At 41.9% G+C, this 25617-nt stretch overlaps 1 protein-coding gene across 7 annotated transcripts in view; it reads left to right on the top strand.

Annotated features, from left to right (window-relative positions):
• The first annotated feature begins 5344 nt into the window (after positions 1-5344).
• Positions 5345-25617, top strand: part of LOC134343921 (GTP-binding protein Rit2-like) — a 402328-nt gene continuing 382055 nt past the window's right edge. For 2 of the 7 annotated variants that reach the window (XM_063042848.1, XM_063042855.1), the window contains exon 1: positions 5345-6073. In XM_063042848.1, the coding sequence (XP_062898918.1) occupies positions 5959-6073 (115 nt within the window). In that variant the 5' untranslated portion in view covers positions 5345-5958. The other 5 variants (XM_063042850.1, XM_063042851.1, XM_063042852.1 and 2 more) reach the window with 5 other exon arrangements.

The raw sequence follows: 25617 nt of genomic DNA, 5'->3' as shown, positions 1-25617 counted from the left end.
TGGCTTAACTGTGATAACGCTTGCTTTTTTCCCCCAGGTTAAATGCATTAACTTTCAATTCAGCAAAAACATTCACTGCCTAAAATGTTCTCTTCTGTATACTAGGAAGACCAAATGAAGATTTGGGTGACTCCTTGCTAGTACATTTCCATTCAGATTCTATGTGATCAAGGTGAATGAGAATCAGAATCAGGTTTAATATCACTGGCATAAAATTCATCATGAATTTTTTTTTACAGCAGTACATTTCAATACATTATAATAAAAACTACAAATTTACAATAAGAAATATATATATATATAAACTCAATTAATAGGCAGTGCAAAAAGAAAGCAAAAAACATAGTGAGGTATTGTTCATGGTTTAATTGTCCATTCAGAAATCTAATGGCAGAGGGGAAGAAGCTGTTTCTGAAACAGTGAGTGTGTGTCTTCAGGCTCCAGTACCTCCTCCATGATGGTAGCAATGGGAGGAGGGTATGTCCTGGCTGAAGAGGGTCCTTAATGATGGACGCAGCCTTCTTGAGGCATTGCCTTTTGAAGGTGTCCTTGATGTTGGAGAGGATAGTGCCCATGATGGAGCTGACTGAGTTTACAATTTTCTGCAGCTTTTTCCAAACTTCTGCAGTGGCCCCTGCATACTAGATGGTGATGCAACCAGTACTCCTGTAGAAATTTGCGGGAGTTTTTGGTAACATGCTCCCAAACTCCTAATGAATATAGCTGCTGTCATGCCTTCTTTGTAATTGCATCAATATGTTGGGCACAGAATACACCTTCAAAGATGTTGACAGCCGGGAACTTGAAACTGCTCACCCTTACCACTGCTAATCTCTTGATGAGGATTAGTGTGTGTTCCCTCAACCTCCTGTTCTTGAAGTCCACAAGCAATTCCTTGGTCTTACTAATGTTGAGTACAAGGTTAACCATCTCAAAGCAATGTTGCTTACTGAAGTACCCATGGCAGTTTCTGTGGATTTCACCTGCAGTAGTCCTAAACAGGAATATTTTATGATTCCCATCGGAGCTGCATGCATAGAATCACCACTTATCTGCGACATCTTCGCCAACTTAAACCAGCTGCCTTAACTCTATGTCTCACTGCCAGGTTTCTTGATCTATTGTACCGTTCTATTACACAGATCTATTCACTGAGGCTCACCAGCAAAAAGCTTCGTTGAATTTAGCACATTACAACACCAAGTTGATCAATGGTTTTAGTCCATTTTTTTTTTGTTTCTGTGCATGTTCCATTGTCATCCCCTTTTGCTCTGCAATCTTTTGACATTAAATCTCATTGCCTTCTGCTCTGTCTCAAATCTTCCTTTTGGGCTTTCATCCCAACTTTCATTCCTTTGCTTCTTAAAAGCAGCTATATATTTAACTTTATCCAGTTCTGATGAAATTACCTTAAACATCAACCTTGTTTCCCACCATAATATTGTCATATGTTTTTGTATTTTATTACAAATTTAGAACATCCATTGTATTTTGCTTCTACATAGCTTGCGTAGCGACTGTAGAATTGATGTAACATTTTCCAATAAGTTATTGTTGGCAGCCATGGAGATTTTACTACATAATAGGCAGGAGCTTATTTCAAAATTTATATTTCCTTTGATAAAGAAACATAGTTACCACATGAAATATTCACTCCTTCTCATCGGTAATACTCTATTTTGAGTTCACTTTAGAAAACTGGAATGAAAGGTGAGTATATTTCCAACAGGAAATCAAGACAAAATTTGAAATTGGAATGCTTTTGTTTGACCATCAAGATTCTTTGAATCTATTAAGAGATTCCTAATCGTTTGCATAAACTATTTTTTCCAAGTATTGAAAATATCCAAGGATTATTGGGTATATTGACCATTGTTTCATTTTCTTTATGTAATTTGTATATTTAAATTGCTCTGATCTTTGATGTTACTGTGCACTAATTAACCCAGATTTTCTTTCGGGTAGGAGGGTTAACACCCATATGTATATATGTGTGGGAGGGGGAGGGGTGGGAAATGATGGAAAAGGGGTTGGTGTTGTTGCTGTTGTTTGTTGTATGATGGCTGTGTATTGTTCTGCAGGACATAGCGGGCATACTATGTTGGTGGCAGAATGTGTGGTGATGCTTGCAGTTTGGCCTGAGCACATCCTCAGACTGTATTGGCTATTCATGCAAAGGATGCATTTCACTGTACGTTTTGATGCGCATGTGATAAATTGATAATAGATGAGAGAAACATCAATTGTTGTCCTAGTTCCTCAAGAATCTCCCAATATGGTTCAGAAAATGGGATGTGTTTGGAGATTTCCTTCAAATGGTATAGTGCTGTTGATTATAATAGTAAAAAATAGCGCAGCTTATCAAAGAACAGCTTCCATCTTTGCATTACCTCTGTTGCCATTCTCCCACTCAAACTTTCTGTCTGAAATGGCTTTAGATCTAGCAGATAAGCCAAACTCGGGCTATATACTTCATTAATTGTTAATATATCTAGATTTGTAAAGTCCTTTGAGATGCTATCCTCTGCTTCAATGCTCCACTAGTTTAACGTGAAGAATGAAAAACTTACATTACTAAGTTGTTAACATCAACTCATCTTTAAGTATTGGATGTTGTGTCTGAATTCTGCATTTTGGAATGTAATATAATGGGGAAAAAACATATTACATTGGTAATCAAGAACCATTACCTGTAAAGTAAAAGGTTGCTTATTTTCTTTCCATTTATAATGACCAGAAGGTAAAATTTCCTCTGGTTTCTATGTAAAATTCCAGATGTGTGCTATTTCCAGCTAAATTGTAAACGTGTTTCAGAGCTATGCTGACTCATTATTCTTCCCTAGACTTTTCATTACTGCTTCCTCTAAGATGACCTGTAAGGACCAATTTTATGGATAGGGGCAGCTATGGATGAGAACCTCAATCCCAGTCAATGAATATCAGGAAATTATAATCACAATGCCTCTGGGAAGTGTGATCATGATTCTTAAATATGCAAAGCCAGCAAGATGAATAACGTGTCGATATCATTCATTGGCAAATTAACTCTCACCAGCTGAAGGTTATCCTTGTACACTAGTTGCATTGCATTTGTTCTTTTGTAATATCATATCATAACCCAATGCAATCATTTGCCCATGACTCTAGTAAAATCAGATCCCTTTCATTAGTTACTTCCTCATGTTAGAAAAAACGGGGTGCCCTGTCCATGTTTACTGGCATCTGTCTGCCTGTCATCTCTTTATTCATAATTTCTATCATTATTAATATTTTATGGGATTGCCATTAAGGTATCTTCCCTGCACTGAGAAGACAGCTCATGATTTCCTTCGTGAATGTGAAGAGAAATCATAAATATTGGATTATCCCTCAGCCTCCAGTGTTGCATCATCCATAGAATTCATAAAGGCTTCTTCTGGGACTTCCTCTATTTGCTTCAGATTTGCATCTACAAAATACTTTCATGTTTTATATTTATTTTTTCTCATAAATATGCTAAACTTATGGATAGTATATGTTTAAATAAATTACATCTTGGAATGCAAAACTGGCAAATACTATTGTGAACATGAGAAAATCTGCAGATGCTGGAAATTCAAGCAACACACACAAAATGCTGGTGAACGCAGCAGGTCAGGCAGCATCTATAGGAAGAGGTACAGTCGACGTTTCAGGCCGAGACCCTTCGTCAGGACCAACTGAAAGAAGAGCTAGTAAGAGATTTGAAAGTGGGAGGGGGAGGGAGAGACCCGAAATGATAGGAGAAGGCAGGAGGGGGAGGGATGGAGCCAAGAGCTGGGAAGTTGATTGGCAAAAGGGATACAAGGCTGGAGAAGGAGGAGTATCATGGGATGGAAGGCCTTGGAAGGAAGAAAGGGGGAGGGAAGCACCAGTGGAAGATGGAGAACAGGCAAGGAGTTGTAGCATGAGAAGGTTGGAATATTGCAACTCTGCTGACAATGGCCCCATGCAGTTTGGTCGAAAATTAGTCCAACAGTGATGAAGGAGTAATATGTAGTTTAAGTAACAGTAGAGCCTATCTTGAAGGTGACATCATTTTTATATCATGGCTGATCTTGCTTTTCTCATTGGTAGGGGTAAATTTACAAGGATGTTGCTTGGTCTGGAGGACCTGTTATAAGGAAATATTGAAATGGTTAGGATTTTATTCCTTGGAACATAGAAGATTGAGAGATTTGATAGAGGTAAACAAAATTATGAGATACTGTTCACATTCACAGATAGGGTGTGTGCAAGCAAGCATTTTCCAATGTGGTTAGGTGGGACTACAACTAGAGGTCATGGGTTAAGGGTGAAAGGTGAAATATTTAAGGGGAACATGAGGGGAATCTTGTTCACTCAGAGGATTGTGAGAGTGTGGAATGAGTTGCCAGTGCCACTGATGCATGCAAGCTCAATTTCAATGTTTAAGAGAAGTTTGGATAGGTACACGGATGGTAGGGGTATGGAAGCCTATAGTCCCGGTGCAGGTCGATGAGAGTAGGCAGTTTAAATAGTTTAGCATGGACTAGATGAATCAAAGGGTATTTTTATCTGCTGTACTTTTCTGTGAGTACATGACTCCATGACTCTAACAGGGATCCTCTATCCCATGAGTTCCCCTATTTTAACATTGCATCTAGTTGTCTTCTTCAATAATGTGTTCCACTAAGTACGCTATGCTATTTACCAGTTAAGCATTCTAAGATCTCCTCACAACCTCTCAAAAGTCAATTGTGAAAATGAGGAAAGAATTAAGTCTTTATTCATAAAAAAACAATTGTCATATTGAACTGAGCTCAGATCGGCTGAGTTGGCCTTAGGATTAACTTGTGAAATGTATACAGGGCAATTTCCTAGAATAATATGTGTAGACCCAACTTGAGAATGGGCTTTTTGAATCCAGTCTTGTTTAAAGAAACAGAATTAATTAGAAAAGGGAAGGGTGATACTCAAGAAGTCAAGATGCATCTGTAGAGGGAGAAAGTGTTAATATCACAGGTCTTGGCTTTTGACTGGCTGGCTGCATCACAGCCTGTTATGGAAACACCAATGCCCTTGAATGGAAAATCCCACAAAAAAGGTAGTGAATATGGCCCTTCCCACCATTGAGCACATCGACACAAAGTGCCGAGGCAGGAAAGTAGTATTCATCATCAGGGTTCCCCATCACCCAGGACATGCTCTCTTCTTGCTGCTGCCATCAGGAAGAAGCTCATGACTCACACCCCCAGGTTCAGGAACAAGTATTACCCTCAACCATCAGGCTCTTGAACTTAAGGAGTTAACTTCACTGGACCCATCATTGAAATGTTCCCACAACCTATAGACTTACTTTCAAGGACTCTTCATCTCATGTTCCCGATATTTATCATGATTCCTTCTTTCCTTTTATCTGCAGTCTGTTTTCTTTTGCATACTGGTTGAACGTCCAAGTTGGTGCGGTCTTTCATTCATTCTATCGTGGATATTATTATATTAAGGATTTACTGAGTATGCCCGCAAGAAAGTGACATATTTGTACTTTGATATTAAATGTACTTTGAACTTTTTTCCCATTAGGATTCAGCTCTACCAAGTATTTCCAGAATTCTCTGTTTCTATCCCTTCACCAACATTCGTAGGTCCGGGGAGAAAATAGATCTGTCCATCTTCCTGATTTCGGCGTGGCTCCTCTCGCACTTGATTAGCCACGGGGCTGTCTGGCTGAAAGACAAGCCGCAGGGCCACTTGTCGATGTGTTGCTGCAGCCCGAGGGCTCTGTGGCTGCTGGTTGCTGGGAGACCCGCGCCGGCAGCGCTGCTCACACTCAAACTGGCTGTGGACTCAGCGCCTGCCAACGCGATGTAGTCAGTTGCCAGCACTCGTTCGCTCGCCACCACTTTGCATTTCTTTTGTCTGGTCTTTTCTTCTTCGATTCAACTTTATTTATTTTGCTTGTTTGTCGAGTGGATCGCGATGGACGACGAAAACGAGTCGAACAGAAGCAGCGGCGGCGGCGGCAGCAGTCCATCGGGCGGATCGAGAGAATATAAAGTTGTCATGCTTGGCGCTGGTGGGGTTGGGAAAAGCGGTAGGTTTGAAACGGGCCGATTTGTGCAACCTGCTTGTCAGTAGCGCGTCTCCCCTTCACGTGGAAAGTAGGAGGGCGGGAGGTTCCTCACCTGTCCTTGGCAGTGCCCAGTTCAAGCTCCCGAAGTTTAATAATGGAGCTTGCCGACGGACGTACATCAACGTCCGTTCAAGGAAGAGTCGTGCAGCCCGACGGGGCGGTTTTATTTAGTGCTTGTGAGTGCAGAGGAGGGTGGGGTTGGAGGCGCTGCTTCAAGAAACACCGGTGCATTGTAAGTTGCAGCCCATTTACCACTTCCACAACATTGACATTCAAATGTGTACTTAGCTCAGGCTGAGTGTTCGCCATTGCCGCGGAAAAATTAATGCTAAGATGCGGTGACTTGACAGTTACAAAGTAACGCAGTTCTCTAATATTTAGAATGCGACCGCCCACTCGGTTCCTATTTGGGGAGTTTCAGATAATCTTAACAGAGTTGATGATGTGTTTACACAGAAAAAGAAACAACCACAATGGGATTTACACCTATGCAACCGGTTTACTTTTTTAACTCGGAAAACTAATAAGGAATTTCGCCTTCGTGGAGAACTCTAATCTTGTACCTAAACCGAATGAGAAAATGACTTGAAGGTGAACTAATATAAGAATATCTTATAGACTAAATTAGAATCAAATGTGTCAATATTAGCCAGTTCAGTGATATCCTGATACGATATATTGACAGTAGGCTTGATTATGGGCGCTTCGTGATGCTTTTGATTTGGAAAGCCCCTGAGTACATGAGGTAAGCGACGTGCAGATTGCTTGGTCGTATGCAGACAAGCGACTTTCCCAAGGGTCGGATTTGTAATGTATCAATTTGACATTCTACTTTTATTTCTGAAAGAATTTCTGCTATGGTTTAATTGAACAGCATTGCTTACTCCAGAAGTAAATTCATTAATTCTCATCCCTTCATGCCATGCGCACTTTCCATTTAGTCTTGTTTTGCTTCTCCATGATTGCGCAAATATATTCACACGGTCATCTCAGTTCAGAGTTTAATTGGCATCATTAGTTTTTCCTGCTAGATTTATGAAATTGCTACAATTTAAGTTCCCCCTGCTGCAGTGATAAGATTCAAATTCCTGTCTCATCTTTAGTTCAGTTATGTGGATTATTAGTGCAGTAACACTATAATAATAATACTACATGTTTTAACAATATATTTTGAAGAATGCTGCACACTTTCATTTGGGATTTGAACACAATGACCTGATAAGCCAAGTTTGTTGGCAATTTTCCACTTTTGAGGAACTTTATTCTCCCAACTGGTAATTTCTTGGTGTGGTTTTCTTTGAATATGTATCCAGTTAATAACTTGTGAAGATCCACCTTTTCTGTTTGACACTTCTGGTTTGCCAAATGGGTCTTGACACTGTCAATTGTTCATTGTCTCTACTTAATGGTATATTTTAAAGACAAAATTGAACAATTTTATTACAGTTTTTTTTGAGAGAAGTGGGGCCAGCAAAAATAGAAAATTGCTGTGGCATTCATTATGCCAGATTTCTTTCCGTTAGTGCTAAAATTATTTTCTGGCATTACTTGCTGTTAGAAGCATCCATCCAAACACTAATGGTTGGGTATATTTAAATGGAGGAATAATGACTGTGGTGTGTAATATGTTTGATGCGTTTTGTCTTTACTTCTTTGGCAGCAACAGATGTTAGGAACATGTGTATACAGCATGAATCAAGTATCAAGTTTGCTATTGGTAGTGGAAGTGTATTGCATCTGAAAATTGAAATGATTTGTAAAAAATTACCTAGTAGTGACTTACGTTGATAGAGTTTTTATTCAATGACTTCTTGTTATAATTAGTTGATATTTTGTGTTCTTACTATCTGCTACAGCTAACCAATCCCTATAAGCACAATCATTTCTTGCTGAGTACCACAGTGATAAGCTCCAGGCCCATTTAGAAATATCACCAGAAGCCAGAAGTCACTACACTAACTTGTCTGACCCCAGAATTTTCACAATGATAAGCAGTAAAAATTATAAATGTACAGATAGCATACCCTATCAAACCTAGTCCAGAAATTGCCTCTGTGAGGTAAATTCTGACATTATTCTTACTGCTGAATTACAGATTTCCGGCAATTTCACTTAAAGTGATTATCAAACTAATTAATAAGAGCCCTGTAAAAGTGTATTTCATTTAAAAGGTGTCAGCACAGCCAACTGCTTTTTAGATTTCTGCTGAAGCATTTTACCGTAGTTTGTATTTAATTGAAGTTTTTACTTTAACTACCAAGTCTGAAATCCATAAGTCTAGTATCCATAAGTCTAGTTTGAAAAATATGAAATTATCCATTTTAGTAGAAACACTGGCCATTTTTAAATGGTGAGAGACCAAGAAATGGTAATGTTCAAAGAAACCAACATATCTTTGTACACAAGTCATCAGAAAGTAACATGCAGGTGCAGCTGTCAAATAGTATATTGACCTTTATTGGAAAAGGATTCAGATCCAGGAATAATGATGCTCTACTGTAATTATATTCAAAGATTCAAAAAACTTTATTGTCATTCTTTATTGTACATCAGCTCTGCAGGGCAGAATGAGACAGCGTTTCCCAAGAGCAGTGCAATCATAACATAACAAACGTAACACTAAATAATAAGCATAACAATGAATAGTAAAACACAACAGCCACATGTCAGTTAAAATCAAGTTATAAGTGTCCAGTGCAAGTTAAAAGTGTCCAAAGCAGAGTCAGGTGGAGCAGCTATTTAGCAGTCTGACTGCCTGTGGGAGGAAGCTGTTCAGTAGCCTTGTGGTTTTAGTTTTGATGCTCCTGTAACATTTGCCTGATGGCAGAAGAACAAACAGTTCATGGAGAGTTTATATGAGGAGTTAGTAAAGGTATATTTGGAACATTGTACACATTATAGGAGCCTTTGGTCCCACATGACCAAGTTCAGGAACGGTTATTAAGAATCAGGCTACCGAACCAATGTGGATAATTTCACCTCACCTCAACTTCAAACTGATTTCAGAAGCTATGGACTCATTTTCAAGAACTCTGCAACTCATGTTCTCAGTATTATTTAATTACTACTTATATTTTTTTATTATTGTTGGATTTGTCTTTGTATCTGCGCAGATTGTCCTCTTTCGCACATTGTTTGCCGGACAGAAACAGGCCCTTTGGCCCAAGCCGTCTATACCAACCAAGTTGTCTATTTGATCCTGTCCTGCTCACCTATGTTTAGCCCATGTCCTTCTAATCTTTAATATCCCTGCACCTGTTCAAATACATTTTAAACATTGCAATTGTACTCACTGCTACCACTTTCTCTGGCAGCTCTTTCTAAATATACAATGCCCTCCATGTTAAAAAGTTGGCCCTCAGGACCATTTTAAATCTTTCCCTTTCACCGTAAGTCCATTCCCTTTAATTTTAGACTCCGTTACCCCCGGGGTGGGGTGGGGGGGGGAAACTCTTGCTTATCCAGTCTCTACTTACAACTCAGGTCCTATTGCCTTGGAAGATCCTGTATAACAAGTATATCCTATTGTGCAAAACGATATCAGAATCAGAATTAGGTTCAATATCACTAGCACATGTCATGAAATTTGTTAACTTTGTGGCAGCAGTACAATGCAATACATGATAATAGAGAGAAAAAAACTGCAAGTTGCAGTAAATATTATATATATATTAAATAGTTACTGAAGTAGTGCAAAAAATAGGATTGAGGTAGTATTTATGCGTTCGATGTCCATTCAGAAATCAGATCAGAGGGGAAGAAGCTGTTCCTGAGTTGCTGAGTGTGTGCCTTCAGGTTTCGGTACCTCATTTCTAATGGTAGCGATGAGGAGAAGGCATGTCTTGGGTGGTGTCCTTAATGATGGATGCCATTTTCAGAGGCATCGCTCCTTGAAGATGTCTTGGATACTACGGAGGCTAGTGCCCATGATGGAGCTGACTAATTATATAACTCTCTGCGGCTTACTTCAGTCCCATACAGTAGCCCCCATACCAGAGGATGATGCAGCCAGTTAGAATACTCTCCACAGTATATCTGCAGAAATTTGCGAGTGTTTTTGGTGACATACCAAATCTCCTCAAACTCCTAATGAAGTATAACCTCTGTCTTGCCTTCTTTATAGCTGTACCGATATATTGGGTCTAGGGTAGGTCCTCCGGAATTTACTTGTTTTATAGGGATTGCAGCAAAGATTCAGACTTGAGAGTGCATATTTGCGGGACTGTATTATGAGCAGTTAGTTGTTGAAGAAAGTGCAAAAATGGGTCCATCTATCAATCGCAAAAAGACAGAATGTATGGTGATATCCAAAAAGAATGAGAATCCCATCTGCAGGCTGAAAATAAATGGGAAAGACATAAAACAAGTACAGAACTTTTGCTACTTAGGAAGCTGGGTGACATCAGATGGCAGGTGCAACATGGACATCAAAAGAAGAATAGGGATGGCAAAAGACACCTTTACGAGAATGAAGAGTATACTGACCAACACTGAACTAGGCATGACAACCCACCTCAGAGTACTGAAATGTTACATTTATCCGGTTATGTTATATGGATCAGAATGTTGGACAATATCTAGTAACATGAGGAAATGAAGTGAAGCAGCAGAGATGTGGTTTTTGGGGAGGATGCAAAGAATATCATGGATGAAACGAATATCTAACGAGGATGTCATGAACAGAGCAAGCACCAGAAGAGAAATAATGTATGAGATCATGAAAAGGCAACGTAACTTCATTGGACATGTGATTAGGAAAGAGAAATTAGAATGCATGGTAATTGTGGGAAAGATTGAAGGGAAGAAAGCAAAAAGAAGGCAAAGACAAATGATGATGGAGTCAGCAGCCAGAGAACTGGAAATGAATACTAATGAATTGATCCACTTGACCTGAAACAGGAGGGTGTGGGCCATGGCAGTCAAAGCTCAAATTGGGCATGGCACCTGATGGTGATGATGATGATGATGATAATGAGCAGTAGGCGAGCTACTAATTTTTAGAATTTATAAGAAATAATGATGACTCCAATGACTCAAAATTCCAAGAGGACTTAAAAAGCCCTCTTGAAGTGTGGTTGTATCACAGTCTATTATGCAAACATCAATGCCAAAGAATGGAAAAGCCTTCAAAAAGAGGTGGGTGCAGCCCAGTCCATCAGAGGCACATCTACAAGGAATGCTGCCTCAAGAAAGCAGCATCCATCCTCAGGTACCCCTGCCACCCAGGCTATGCTTTCATCTCACTACAGTACTGCCATTGGGAAGGAGGTACAGGAGTTTAGTTCCCACACCATCAGGTTCAGGAACACTTACTACCCTTCAGTCATCGGGCTACTGAACCAGTGTGGATAGCTTCACTCACTTCGACTTCGAGCTGATTCCACAAACTATGGGCTAACATTCAAGGACTCTGCAACTCATGTTTTCAGTGTTATTTATTTATTTACCTATCTATCTATATCTATCAATTAATTTATGAGTTTGTATTTAAGCAGATTTGTTTTCTTTTGCACAGTGGTTGTTTGTCAGTCTTTGTGCATAGTTTTACATTGATTCTATTGTATTTATATTTTTCTATTATGAATGCCTGCAGGGAAATGAATTTTGGGGTAGTATATGGTTACACGTACATACTTTGATAATAAATTTACTTTGAACTTTGAAGAGATAGATGCAGGGAAGGAGCTCACAACTAGGGGTCACGGTCTTAAATGAAGGCGTAGGCCATCTAGGACTGAAATGCGCAGACATTTCTTCATTCAAAGAGTGGTGAGTCTCTGGAATTTCTTACCTCAGAGTAGGGATTCCCAACCTTTTTTACCAATACCAATAAGCAAGGGGTCTGTGGACCCCAGGTTAGGAACACCTGCATTAGAGGATTGTGGAGGCCCAATCACTGATTACGTTCAAAATTAATATTGATTGGTTTCTGAATTTTAGGATATTGGAATAGAACTAGAAAATGAAACTTAGTGGAAGATCAAGATGAGCTATGGTTGTATTGAATTGTAAAGTTAATCAAAGTAGCATGCTCTTGCTCCTGGTTCTTAATTCCATCAGCAAATGAGAAAGGGCATACTGTGGATTTAGACTCCAGGTACAAAATTATCTCCTTTTTAATGATGTTCATTTCATGTGATAGTCTCTCCCTTCCAAGTATCAGCCTGAAACTATGTTATCTAAGAAATTCTAATACATATTCACTATGCTAAAGATCAATAGCACTGGAGTTTATTGGACAATATGTCATGAATATCATGATTTATTAATGAATTTGAACCTCTGTACCTTGCCTAACAGGCAAGGTTTATGTTCATAAGAACGATGACCTCGCTAAGAGGGCAGTTTTGACATGTAAGACCAAATTATACAGCGTTCTGAAATATAATTGTCTAACTCAGAAGTGGCACCACTGATGCAAGACTAACAGCTGATTTCTTTGAAGGCAGTGAAAAGCAAATTGGCCAGGGTTTTCCGTGTAAGTTGTTCTTTGCTGCTTTTAGTGATTCTCTCCTCCGCCTTCATGGATCTATTGTTTGTCTTTGGTCCTGGTTGCATTATTTAAGGCTCAACATGGGACATAAAATCTGACAAAGAGTGCAACAATTTATTTGTTTTTCCAGTTACTGCTTAGCAATGGTTCTTTGCTTTCTTGGGTACTTCGATACCAATGATTTGAAAATCAATTGTACCCTTCTGTCTGTTTTCTCTTTGTCAATATTTAACCCCCTTACATATTTTATCCGTCTTATTTCATAGAGATCCCAACAGTAATGGTTTCTATATTCTGCTAACAGACATGTAATACTTTCTCTCCTTCAGATATTTTCTTAAATCATTCCCAGATCAGTTTTATGTTTATCTCACCCAGATAATTTTTAGATGGTTTAATTTCAAAAATTTTGGTATCTGCTGAATCACTGGAAATAGTAAGGGCAGTGAATGTGCTTTGGTTTGGAGACCACACAGTTCATCAGCAAGAGTGGCTTGAAAGTAACATCAAAAACTGAGTCTGTGGCCCATAATGAGGGAACCACCCTTTCATCTTGTCTTCCTGTGGCAGAAACATGTGAGGATGCAGAAAGCTAGACATGACTGTGCGCAGTGAACACAAAGTGCCACCTTCACTGGAAGGATGCCCATCACTGTGTTGAGTTTCAGAGCAAACAATCAATGGAATAGAGTTAGGACAGATATAACCACTCAAATCTGGCCATGCATGTCATAAGAATCCGTCATTGGCAGCAGAAATGTACATCACAACAATCATTGACTAGATAACCCAACATATCTATCACTTTATTGCCATCAAACCAATGGATCAACCCTGACTTAACGTGGAGTGCAGAGAGTAGTCAAGAGCAGTACTGGTTGTATTTAAAGATGGTGAAGTGCCAGCTCAGTAAAGCTGCGATACAGATCTCCCAGTGGCCACGCATTTTAATTCCACGTCCCATTCCCATTCTGACATGTCAATCCACGGCCTCCCCTACTGTCAAGATGAAGCCACACTCAGGTTGGACGAACAACACCTTGTATTCGGTCTGGGTAGCCTCCAACCTGATGGCATGAGCATTGACTTCTCTAACTTCCGCTAATGCCCCACCTCCCCCTCATACCCCAGCCATTATTTATTTATATACACACATTCTTTCTCTCTCTCTCCTTTTTCTCCCTCTGTCCCTCTGACTATACCCCTTGCCCATCCTCTGGGTTTTCCCCCCTCCCCCTTTTCCTTCTCCCTGGGCCTCCTGTCCCATGATCTTCTCGTATCCCTTTTGCCAATCACCTGTCCAGCTCTTGGCTCCATCCCTCCCCCTCCTGTCTTCTCCTATCATTTTGGATCTCCCCCTCCCCCTCCCCCCTTCAAATCTCTTACTAGCTCTTCCTTCAGTTAGTCCTGACGAAGGGTCTCGGCCCGAAACGTCGACTGTACCTCTTCCCAGAGATGTTGCTTGGCCTGCTGCGTTCACCAGCAACTTTGATGTGTGTTGATACAGAACTACTGTTCATGGGCACCAGCTTCCCTACCGTCAAAGACATCTTCAAAGGTTGATTGTCGAAGAAGGTGGCATCGATCATTAAGGACCCTCACCAACCGGCATATGCCACCTTCTCATTACAATTGTCAGGGAGGAGGTACTGGAGCTTGAAGACGCGTACCCAACGTTTTCTCACTGTTTTGATTTCTGAACTGTCCATGAATCTGTGAACACTAATTCAATATTTTGCTCTCTTCTTCTATTTCCTATTGTATGCTATAATAATTGTTTAATATATTGTACTATACTGCTGCCACAAAACAACAAATTTCACGACAGTGAGGTAGTGAGGTTCATGCGTTCATGGACCATTCAGAAATTTGATGCTTTAATGTCCATGTATGTTAACAACAAAAAAAAACAATAGAGAGAAGTTCTGCGATCTTAAAACATGTATTCATGAAAGATGATGGATAATCACCAAGCAAGAGAAGGAAGTTCTGTAATGTCCCCATCCTCAGTGTTGACAAGAAAGTCCAGCATGGAAGTGCTGAAGAAATGACGAGAGCATTCATAACTCCACTCAACAAAAGATGCTGTATAGATTATCTTTAGTTATTGAATAGATGAACAAAAATGGCGCCCTCCTGAGACCACAGAATTGAGTCTTCAATCAATTAGACTCGCGCCGTGTAATATCAAGAAATTCTGAGTGTAGTGAATCCCATTGGACTACCTCCACATCCTTGCTGTAACAGAAGACTTGAGCTCCAGATTTAGCTATGTGTCTAGCCAAGACGTTGCAGAACAATTATACCCCTAGTTTCTATCCCATTACTGTAGATGAATGGCTGGGTAAATACTAATCACAAGAGCAGGGCAATTCCAGCTTGGCTGATAACCCACCCCCCAATTAGTTTGTTCTTGATTTTCAACAAGGAGATGGAAGCCATTGTTAATAATGCTGTCAAGTGGCACTCCCTAATATGGTACCCAGCACCGTTCCGTTCCAAGCCACATCATGACCCTTGACAAACACGCAATAAAGAGAATACAGAACAGTTCCAGAGGGAAAGGGAGAGAGAGCTGCTGCCCTCTAAGTCAAGACAACATTTGACTGTGGGAATGCCATTAACCACTCAGCTGGATCAGCTATAAGATATGAGGGCATGTAGAACTGACTTGTTTTCTGATGCCCTAAAGCCTTTTCACTACCAACAAAACACATTTTAGGATTATCATGGAACACTTCCATTTGCCTGAATGTCTGCAGCTCCAATAATTCTTAAAAAGGTTGACACCATCTACGTTTGTAGTTCAATAAGGCCTTCTTAAACCCAAGAGATTCTGCAGCTGCTGGAAACCTTGAGCAACACAGACAAAGTGCTGGAGGGAAATGAACAATGTACACAGAGTGCTGGAGGGAGTCAGCAGGTTAGACGGACTGTTTATTTCCCTCCATTGATGATGTGTGACCTGCTGAGTTTCATGAATACAAGAGATTCTGCAGATGGTGGAAATCCAGATCAATACACACAAAATGTTGGAGGAACTCATCAGGTCAGGCAGCATCTATGGAAATAAATAATCAGTCAACATTTCAAGCCGACATCCTTCATTGGGACTGGAAAGGAAGGAGGAAGATGCAGAATAAGAAGATGGGGAGGGGCAAGATGACAAGCTAGAAGGTGATAGGTGAAGCCAGGTGGGTGGGACAAGGGGAATGAAGTAAGAAGCTGGGAGGTGATAGGTGGAAAAGGCAAAGAGGCTGGTGAAGAAGGAATCTGATAGGAGAGGAGAGTGGACCAAGGGAGAAAGGGAAAGAGCAGGGGGACCAGAAGGAAGTGATAGGCAGGTAAGGGGAAGAGGTAAGAGGTGAAAGGGAGGAATTGAAGAAAAGGGAGATGAAAAAAAAAATTACCAGATGTTGGAGAAATCAATGTTCATGTCGTCAGGTTGGAGGTGTTGCTCCTTCTACCTGGGAGTGGTCTTATTTTAGCAGAAAAGGAGACCAAGGCCGGACTTATGAGAATGGGAATTCTGCTTTTTGCGGATGGAGTGAAAGTGTTCAACAGAGTGGTTCCCCAATCAATGTCAGGTCTCACCAATATAAAGAAGGCTACATCAGGAGCACCGGATATAGTAGATGACCTCCAAAAGATTCTCAGCCGAAGTGTTGCTTCACCTGGAAGGCCTGTTTAGGATCCTGAATGTAGGTGAGGGAGGAGGGGAATGGGCAGGTGTAGCACTTTTGCTGCTTGCGGGGTACGTACCAGGAGAGACATTAGTGGGGAGGAATGAATGGACAAGGGAATCATGGAAAGAGCAATCCCTGCAGAAAGTGGAAAGTAGTGTAGGGGAAGGTAAAGATGTGTTCGGAGATAGGGTCCCACTGAAGATAGTGGAATTTGTGCAGAATAATGTGTTGAATGTAGAAGCTCATGGGGTGGGAGGTAAGGACAAGAGGAACTCTATCCTTATTAAGGCATTGGGAAGATTGGTGAGTGCTGATGTCCGGGAAATGCAGGAGATGTGGGTGAGGGCAGCATCAATGGTGGAGAATGGGAAACCCCATTCATTGAAGAAGGAGGACATCTCTGATGTCCTGGAAAGGAAAGCCTCATCCTGGGAGCCGACACAGTGGAGACGAAGGAACTGAAAAGTGAGTGGCATTTTTACAGGAGACGGTGGAAGAAGTATAGTCAAGATAACTGTGGGAATTGGTGGGTCTATAAAAGATATTGGTAGACAATTTGTCTCCAGTGATGGAGACAGAGAGATTGAGAAAGGAGAGGGAGGTGCCATAAATAGACCAAGTGAATTTAAGGGCAGGGTGGGAGTTGGAGACAAAGTTGATGAAATTGATGAACTCAACATGGGTGCATGAAGCAGCAAGAATGCACCCATCAATGTAGAGCAGAAAGAATTGGGGAGCATTATCAGGGAACACTTGGACTGTAGGTTCTTGCACATTGGCAATGAAAAGGCAGGCATAGCTGGAGACCATGTGGTTGCCCATGGCTACACCTTGAGGTTGGACAAAGTGGGAGGAGCTGAAAAAGAAATTGTTTAGGGTGAGGACCTGTTGCCCCAGATGGAGGGTGGTGGTGGTGGAGGGTAACCAGTCGAGTCTGTTGTCAAGATAGCAGCGGAGAGCTTTAAGGCCTTCTTGATGGGGGATGCAAATGTATAGGGACTGGACGTTCATGGTGAAAAGGGTCAGGGAATTGAAACTTGTTGAGGAGCTCGAGAGCATGCAAAATGTTGCAGATGTAAGTGGGAAGGGCCTGAACCTAGTGGAGTAAAATGGAGTTGAGCTATATGCACACAAGTTCAGTGGGGCAGGAGCAGGCAGAAAGAATGGGAGTACCTGAACAGTGTGTGTGTGTGGTTCAAAAAAACCTTCTTGATTGGTAGTCCATTAGCTCCCATAAACAGACATTTCCTTTATCACTGGCACAGAGTAGCTGCAATGATAATCATCAATGGAATGTACTACCATTTTTCTTTCCTCAGGTTACTCTGACATTATTTCTTAATCTGCAACATTTACCAACAAAAAGAATAAGGGCAGTAATTGTAGAAGAGCGCCACTATCTGCAACTTTCATTCCCAGTTGTATGTTATCTTGATTTAGAAATGTTACACACAAGAGATCCTGCAGATGCTGGCAATCCAGAGCAACAGCCACAAAATGCTGGAGGAACTCAGCAGGTGAAGCAGGATGTATGGAAGGGAACAAACAGTCGACATTTCAGGCTGAAACGTCATTAGGAATCAAATTCAAATACCGTGACTCCATGACCATTAGCACATCGGGACTACTTTCAAAAGGAACACAGTAGCTGTTCAAGAAGGTATCTCAATACTACCATCTCAAGGGCATTTGAGAATAGGCAAAAAATTATAATTATTTATGAGCAATGTCTAGATCTTGTAAAAGTAGTAAGATAATGCTTTAATAATTCACTCAGAATGTGAACTGTAGAAGATCTCAGACTGTTTATTTTCTGTTTGCAACTGTTTATTGAGTGTTTACAGTAAGTCGCCACCTGTACTCCCAGCTCAATAATGCAAATATTTAATCAGCAAATCTTCTGACTCAATGCAGAAAAGCATGCAAATACCATCAAGAGGTTCAGTTGTTAGACTAAATATCGTAATGGGGAAGGAATGTGATCAAATGACTTTAACCATGGAATAATTGCTGGTGCCAGACAGAGTGGCTTAAGTATCTCAGAAACTGCTGATCACCCGGACTTACACTCACAATAGTCTCGAGAGTTTACAGAGGGTGGTGCAAAAACCAAAAAAAACATACGGTGAGCGGCAGTTCTGTATGGAAAAGCCTTGTTACCGAGGGAGATCAGAGAGAATGGTGAGATTGGTTCAAGCTGACAGGAAGGTAACTTAAATAATCATGCATTACAAAAATGGCATGCAGAAGAGCATCTCTGAATGCACAACATGTCAAACCTTGAAGTGGATGGGCTATAGCAGCAGAAGGCCACGAATATATACTCAATGTCGATATCATTAGGTACAGGAAGTGCCTAATAAAATGGCCACTGAGTGGATATTGCTGCTGGGTCCAAAACTGTAACTCCATGAGCAATATCTCACTGGGGGATCTTTATCAGGAACTCTAGCAGTTTAAGGAGGCGTTTCAGTACCACCGTCTCAAGCACAGTTAGGAATGGGCAAAAAAAGCTGTTTTTACCAGCAATGTCCAGATCCTGTGAAATTGATGTTTTAAAATAATGTTATTATCTTTTCATAATTCACTCATAATGTGGATTCTAGAAAAGCTCAGACTGTTTATTTTCTTCCTGAAACCATGTTTGCAATTACTTAAGTATTTATCTTGCAATTGGTTAATGAGCTTCTGTTAGTCACTGTATTTATAATCGTAATTGCTATATTTATTATTGGTGGGTGTGTGGATTGTTCTCCATTAATTCCTCTCTTACAAGCCTATATTTATGGCCTTCTCCTCACTGTTGCCATCTCTCTATGCTGATGTTATAATTACAGTAGAGCTTCGTAATCACTTTTCTGCGATGCTTTTCACCTTCTTCCTCCTCCCAGTTCTAAATCCTTTTATTGAACAAGTCATTTGAGGCTGTACTTTCAACTAAAATATTTCTGCCAATAACAATTTGTTGAGATCTTCACTTTTGGTTCTCATTAAAATCGTTTGACTCCATTCTACTGGCTTTTTCTGTTATAGAGTCATACAGCACAGAAGCATGCCGTTCAGCCTATCTAGTCCCTGCTACCTGCACCTGGGCTATAACCCTCCAAATGCCTTTGATGCATGTACCTACCAAACTTCTCCTAAATGTTTCATTTGAACCCACATCCAGCACTTCTGCTGGTATTTCATTTCACAGTTGCACCAACCTCTGAGTGAAGAAGTCGTCCCTTCAATATTTCACCTTTCTCTCTAAACCTATGACCTCTTGATCTAATCTCTCCTAATTTAAGGTTAAAAACCTGCATGCGTTCACCTTATCTATATATCTCATAATTTTGGATACCTCTAAGATCTTCTACATTTATAGGATAACTCTGTAAGGTTACCCTACATACTGCTGCATTCCAGGGAATAAAGTTTTAACCTATTAAATTTTCCGTATAACTCACTATATAACTACAGCACGTTTTGACCCCTGTCTGTTGCCATAATGTATGTCTGATCCCATAAGTCAGAGACAGAGACTTGAATTTTTGAGCAGATAACTTGTCTAGCCATTAATATCACATAAACAGCAATAATTCAGTTTCCCAGCCTTCTTTTTTAAACCCTTTTCTCTTGCCTTCTCCAACAATAAGTGAAAAGAGCTTGTTATTTTTTCACTAAGATTAAGCCATTCAATCAGTGGTCTTGAATGTTCTTTTTCTTCCCCAGAGTGGCATATGTACTTCTTACATTCATTTCACTTTGAACTTTATTTTTTTTTCCTCCAGCTTCTCTCTCCTGTTTACTCCTAATGCTGCTTAACACATCTTGACCAAAGGAAATTCATGCTTAGTTGGAATTGGAGGGAAATTTCCTGTACTAATACCATCCTGCTCCATGGAATCTTAGTGCTGTTTTTGACACCTATCTGCTTCACCTCCAAAATCATCTACTTCCACCAAGGTTACAATTTCTGCACCGAAAAGCAGTAAAATTAAAAACAAGATGGTAGAAATCCGAAACAAATCAGATCCCCAGGCATGAATAAGGTTCACATTATTTTCAACTTTTACCCAATCATTCCACATTCAATGGATTTTCCTCCTCAATTTCTATCATTTACAACATTATTCCACCACCAGACACATCTTTCCCTCCTGTCCACTTTTGGAATTCCCTAAGGACCAGTCCTTTCACCAAGTCTTAGTTTGTTCATACATCTCCATCAGCAGCAGCTCCACTTTTTATAGCACCTTCTTACATTTGTGCAGGAAATGTAAACCCAGCCCTTTTAATTCATTCTTTACCACTGCCAAGGGACCAAAGCATTACTGCCAGGTGAAGCAAAATATTCTATTGTAGTCAACAGGTTGGCTGCATTCAGTGTTCACCATGTGGTCTCCTCAGCACTGGAACAGCCAAACACAGATTTGTTGACCACTTGGTAAAACAATTCTGTTCAGTCTACAAGGCATGACTCTATCTTTAATTTTCTATTCCACTTCCTCACAGACCTTTCCATTTTTTAACCTCTTACACTGTTCCAACGAAGTAGAATAAGTACTCAAGGAACAGTTTTTTTTTTCCCCACTAGGCCAAGTTACAGCCCTCATGACTCAACACTGAATGCAGCAATTTTAGATATCTAGCCTTCTCAGTTTGTATCAGAACTGGCCCCCACACACAAAATGCTGGAGAAACTCAGCAGATCAGGCAGCAACCTGTTCTTGATTGCATTCTTTGTGATGAATAATAGTGAGTGGTGACTGTCTCTGAATTTTGCCTAGCATGAGCTTCAGAGAGTTCATCATGTCAATAGCTGAGACTGTGGACAACATACTACTCTATATTCTCCAGACACGCAATGCCACTTCTTTTTTTTAATCATTGCAATGATCTGTGCAAAAATCTGAAATTTTATTTTTGTTATGTAGAACATAGAAAACCCGCAGCACAATACAGGCCCTTCAGCCCACAAAGCTGTGCTGAACATGTCCTTACCTTAAAACTACCTAGGCCCCCATAGCCCTCTACTTTTCTAGGATCCATGTATCCATCCATGTATCAGCATGGCCAAGTGGTTAGGGCGTTGGGTTAGGTCGTGGGTTCGAGTCTCGGCCAAGGCAGCGTGTTGTGTCTTTGAGCAAGGCACTTAACCACACACTGCTCCAGTCCACCCAGCTGAAAATGCTGGGGGTTAACTTCGCGATAGACTGGCGTCCTATCCGGGGGGGGGGAGTCTTGTACCCTCAGTCGCTTCACGCCTCAGAAACTGGCATAAGCACCGGCCTGATGGGCCACAAAGCTTGGGACAGACTTTAACTTTTATTAAAAAATGTATCCAGCTAGGAGTCTCTTAAAAGACCCTATCGTTTCCGCCTCCGTCACGGCTGCCGGCAGCCCATTCACGCACTCACCAGTCTCTGTGTAAAGAACTTACCCCGGTCATCTCCTCTGTACCTACTTCCAAGCACCTTAAAATGATGTCTTCTCGTGCTAGCCATTTCAGCCCTGGGAAAAAGCTTCTGACTATCCACATGATCAATGCCTCTCATTATCTTGTACACCTCTATCAGGACACCTCTTATCCACCGTCACTCCAAGGAGAAAAGGCCAAATTCACTCAATTTATTCTCATAAGGCATGCTCCCCAATCCAGGCAACATCCTTGTAAATCTCCTCTGCACCCTTTCTATGGTCTCCATGTCCTTCCTGTACTGAGGCGACCAGAACTGAGCATAGTACTGCAAATGGGGTCTGACCAGGGTCCTATAAGGCTGCAACATTACCTCTTGGCTCTTAAACTCAATCCCATGACTGATGAAGGCCAATGCACCATATGCCTTCTTAACTACAGAGTCAACCTGCATAGCAGCTTTGAGTGTTTTATGAACTCGGACCCCAAGATCCCTCTGATCTTCCACACTGCCAAGAGTCTTGCCATTAATGTTATGTTCTGCCATCATATTTGACCTAAAAAAATGAACCACCTCACACTTATCTGGGTTGAACTCCATCTGCCACTTCTCAAACAACAGGAATTCTGCAGATGCTGGAAATTCAAGCAACATACATCAAAGTTGCTGGTGAACGCAGCAGGCCAAGCAGCATCTATAGGAAGAGGCGCAGTCGATGTTTCAGGCCGAGACCCTTCGTCAGGACTAACTGAAGGAAGAGTGAGTAAGGGATTTGAAAGCTGGAGGGGGAGGGGGAGATGCAAAATGATAGGAGAAGACAGGAGGGGGAGGGATAGAGCCGAGAGCTGGACAGGTGATAGGCAAAAGGGGATACGAGAGGATCATGGGACAGGAGGTCCGGGAAGAAAGACAAGGGGGGGGTGACCCAGTGGATGGGCAAGAGGTATATTCAGAGGGACAGAGGGAGAAAAAGGAGAGTGAGAGAAAGAATGTGTGCATAAAAATGAGTAACGGATGGGGTACGAGGGGGAGGTGGGGCCTTAGCGGAAGTTAGAGAAGTCGATGTTCATGCTATCAGGTTGGAGGCTACCCAGATGGAATATAAGGTGTTGTTCCTCCAACCTGAGTGTGGATTCTCATGCTCTTAAACTTTTCGATGATTTTAAGTTCCCTGGCCCCCACCGCTTTATTTTCACCATGGATGTCCAGTCCTTATATACTTCCATCCCCCATCAGGAAGGTCTCAAAGCTCTACGCTTCTTTTTGGATTCCAGACCTAATCAGTTCCCCTCTACCACCACTCTGCTCCGTCTAGCGGAATTAGTCCTTACTCTTAATAATTTCTCCTTTTGCTCCTCCCATTTCCTCCAAACTAAAGGTGTAGCTATGGGCACCCGTATGGGTCCTAGCTATGCCTGCCTTTTTGTTGGGCTTGTGGAACAATCTATGTTCCGTGCCTATTCTGGTATCTGTCCCCCACTTTTCCTTTGCTACATCGACGACTGCATTGGCGGGGCTTCCTGCACGCATGCAGAACTCGTTGACTTTATTAACTTTGCCTCCAACTTTCACCCTGCCCTCAAGTTTACCTGGTCCATTTCCGACACCTCCCTCCCCTTTCTAGATCTTTCTATCTCTGTCTCTGGAGACAGCTTATCCACTGATGTCTACTATAAGCCTACTGACTCTCACAGCTATCTGGACTATTCCTCTTCTCACCCTGTCTCTTGCAAAAACGCCATCCCCTTCTCGCAATTCCTCCGTCTCCGCCGCATCTGCTCTCAGGATGAGGCTTTTCATTCTAGGACGAGGGAGATGTCTTCATTTTTTAAAGAAAGGGGCTTCCCTTCCTCCACTATCAACTCTGCTCTTAAATGCATCTCCCCCATTTCACGTACATCTGCTCTCACTCCATCCTCCCACCACCCCACTAGGAATAGGGTTCCCCTGGTCCTCACCTACCACCCCACCAACCTCCGGGTCCAACATATTATTCTCCGTAACTTCCGCCACCTCCAACGGGATCCCACCACTAAGCACATCTTTCCCTCCCCCCCTCTCTCTGCATTCCACAGGGATCGCTCCCTACACAACTCCCTTGTCCATTCGTCCCCCCCCATCCCTCCCCACTGATCTCCCTCCTGGCACTCCCTCCGTGTAAGCGGAACTAGTGCTACACATGCCCTTACACTTCCTCCCTTACCACCATTCAGGGCCCCAAACAGTCCTTCCAGGTGAGGCATCACTTCACCTGTGAGTCGACTGGGGTGATATACTGCGTCCGGTGCTCCCGATGTGGCCTTTTATATATTGGTGAGACCCGACGCAGACTGGGAGACCACTTTGCTGAACATCTACGCTCCGTCCGCCAGAGAAACCAGGATCTCCCAGTGGCCACACATTTTAATTCCACATCCCATTCCCATTCTGACATGTCTATCCACGGCCTCCTCTACTGTAAAGATGAAGCCACACTCAGGTTGGAGAAACAACAGCTTATATTCCGTCTGGGTAGCCTCCAACCTGATGGCATGAACATCGACTTCTCTAACTTCCGCTAAGGCCCCACCTCCCCCTCGTACCCCATCTGTTACTCATTTTTATGCACACATTCTTTCTCTCACTCTCCTTTTTCTCCCTCTGTCCCTCTGAATATACCTCTTGCCCATCCTCTGGGTCACCCCCCCCCTCCTTGTCTTTCTTCCCGGACCTCCTGTCCCATGATCCTCTCATATCCCCTTTTGCCTATCACCTGTCCAGCTCTCGGCTCTATCCCTCCCCCTCCTGTCTTCTCCTATCATTTTGCATCTCCCCCTCCCCCTCCAGCTTTCAAATCCCTTACTCACTCTTCCTTCAGTTAGTCCTGACGAAGGGTCTCGGCCTGAAACGTCGACTGCGCCTCTTCCTATAGATGCTGCTTGGCCTGCTGCGTTCACCAGCAACTTTGATGTATGTTGCCACTTCTCAGCCCAGTTTTACATCCTATCAATGTCCCGCTGTAACCTCTGACAGCCCTCCCAACTATCCACAACACCTCCAACCTTTGTGTCATCAGTGAATTTACTAACACATCTCTCTACTTCCTCATCCAGGTCATTTATAAAAATCACAAAGAGTAGGGTCCTAGAACAGATCCCCGAGGCACACCACTGGTCACCAGCCTCCATGCAGAATGTGACCCATCTATAACCACTCTTTGCCTTCTGTGGGCAAGCCAGTTCTGGATCCACAAAGCAATGTCCTCTTGAATCCCATGCCTCCTTACTTTCTCAATAAGCTTTTCATGGGGTACCTTATAAAATGCCTTGCTAAAATCTATATACACTACAGCTATGGCTCTACCCTCATCAATGTGTTTAGTCACATCCTCAAAAAATTCAATCAGGCTTATAAGGCACGACTTACCTTTGACAAAGCCATGCTGACTATTCCTAATCATATTATGCCTCTCCAAATGTTCATGAATCCTGCCTCTCAGGATCTTCTCCATCAACTTACCAACCACTAAAGTAAGACTCACTGGTCTATAATTTCCTGGGCTGTCCCTGCTCCCTTTCTTGAATAGGGGAACAACATCCGCAACCCTTGAATCCTCTGGAACCTCTCCTGTCCTCATTAATGATGCAAAGATCATCACCAGAGGCTCAGCAATCTCCTCCCTCACTTTCCACAGTAGCCTGGGGTACTTGGGGTACATCCTGTCCGGTCCCAGTGACTTATCCAACTTGATGCTTTCCAAAAGCTCCAGCACATCCTCTTCCTTAATATCTACATACTCAAGCTTTTCAGTCTGCTGCAAGTCATCCCTACAATCTCCAAGACCCTTTTCCGTAGTGAATACTGAAGCAGAGTATTCATTAAGTACCTCTGCCATCTTCTCCAGTTCCATACACACTTTTCCACTGTCACACTTGATTGGTCCTA

Source organism: Mobula hypostoma, chromosome 3 (assembly GCF_963921235.1).
Source record: "Mobula hypostoma chromosome 3, sMobHyp1.1, whole genome shotgun sequence".
NCBI lineage: Eukaryota > Metazoa > Chordata > Chondrichthyes > Myliobatiformes > Myliobatidae > Mobula > Mobula hypostoma.
This window is presented reverse-complemented; position numbering and strand designations above follow the sequence as displayed.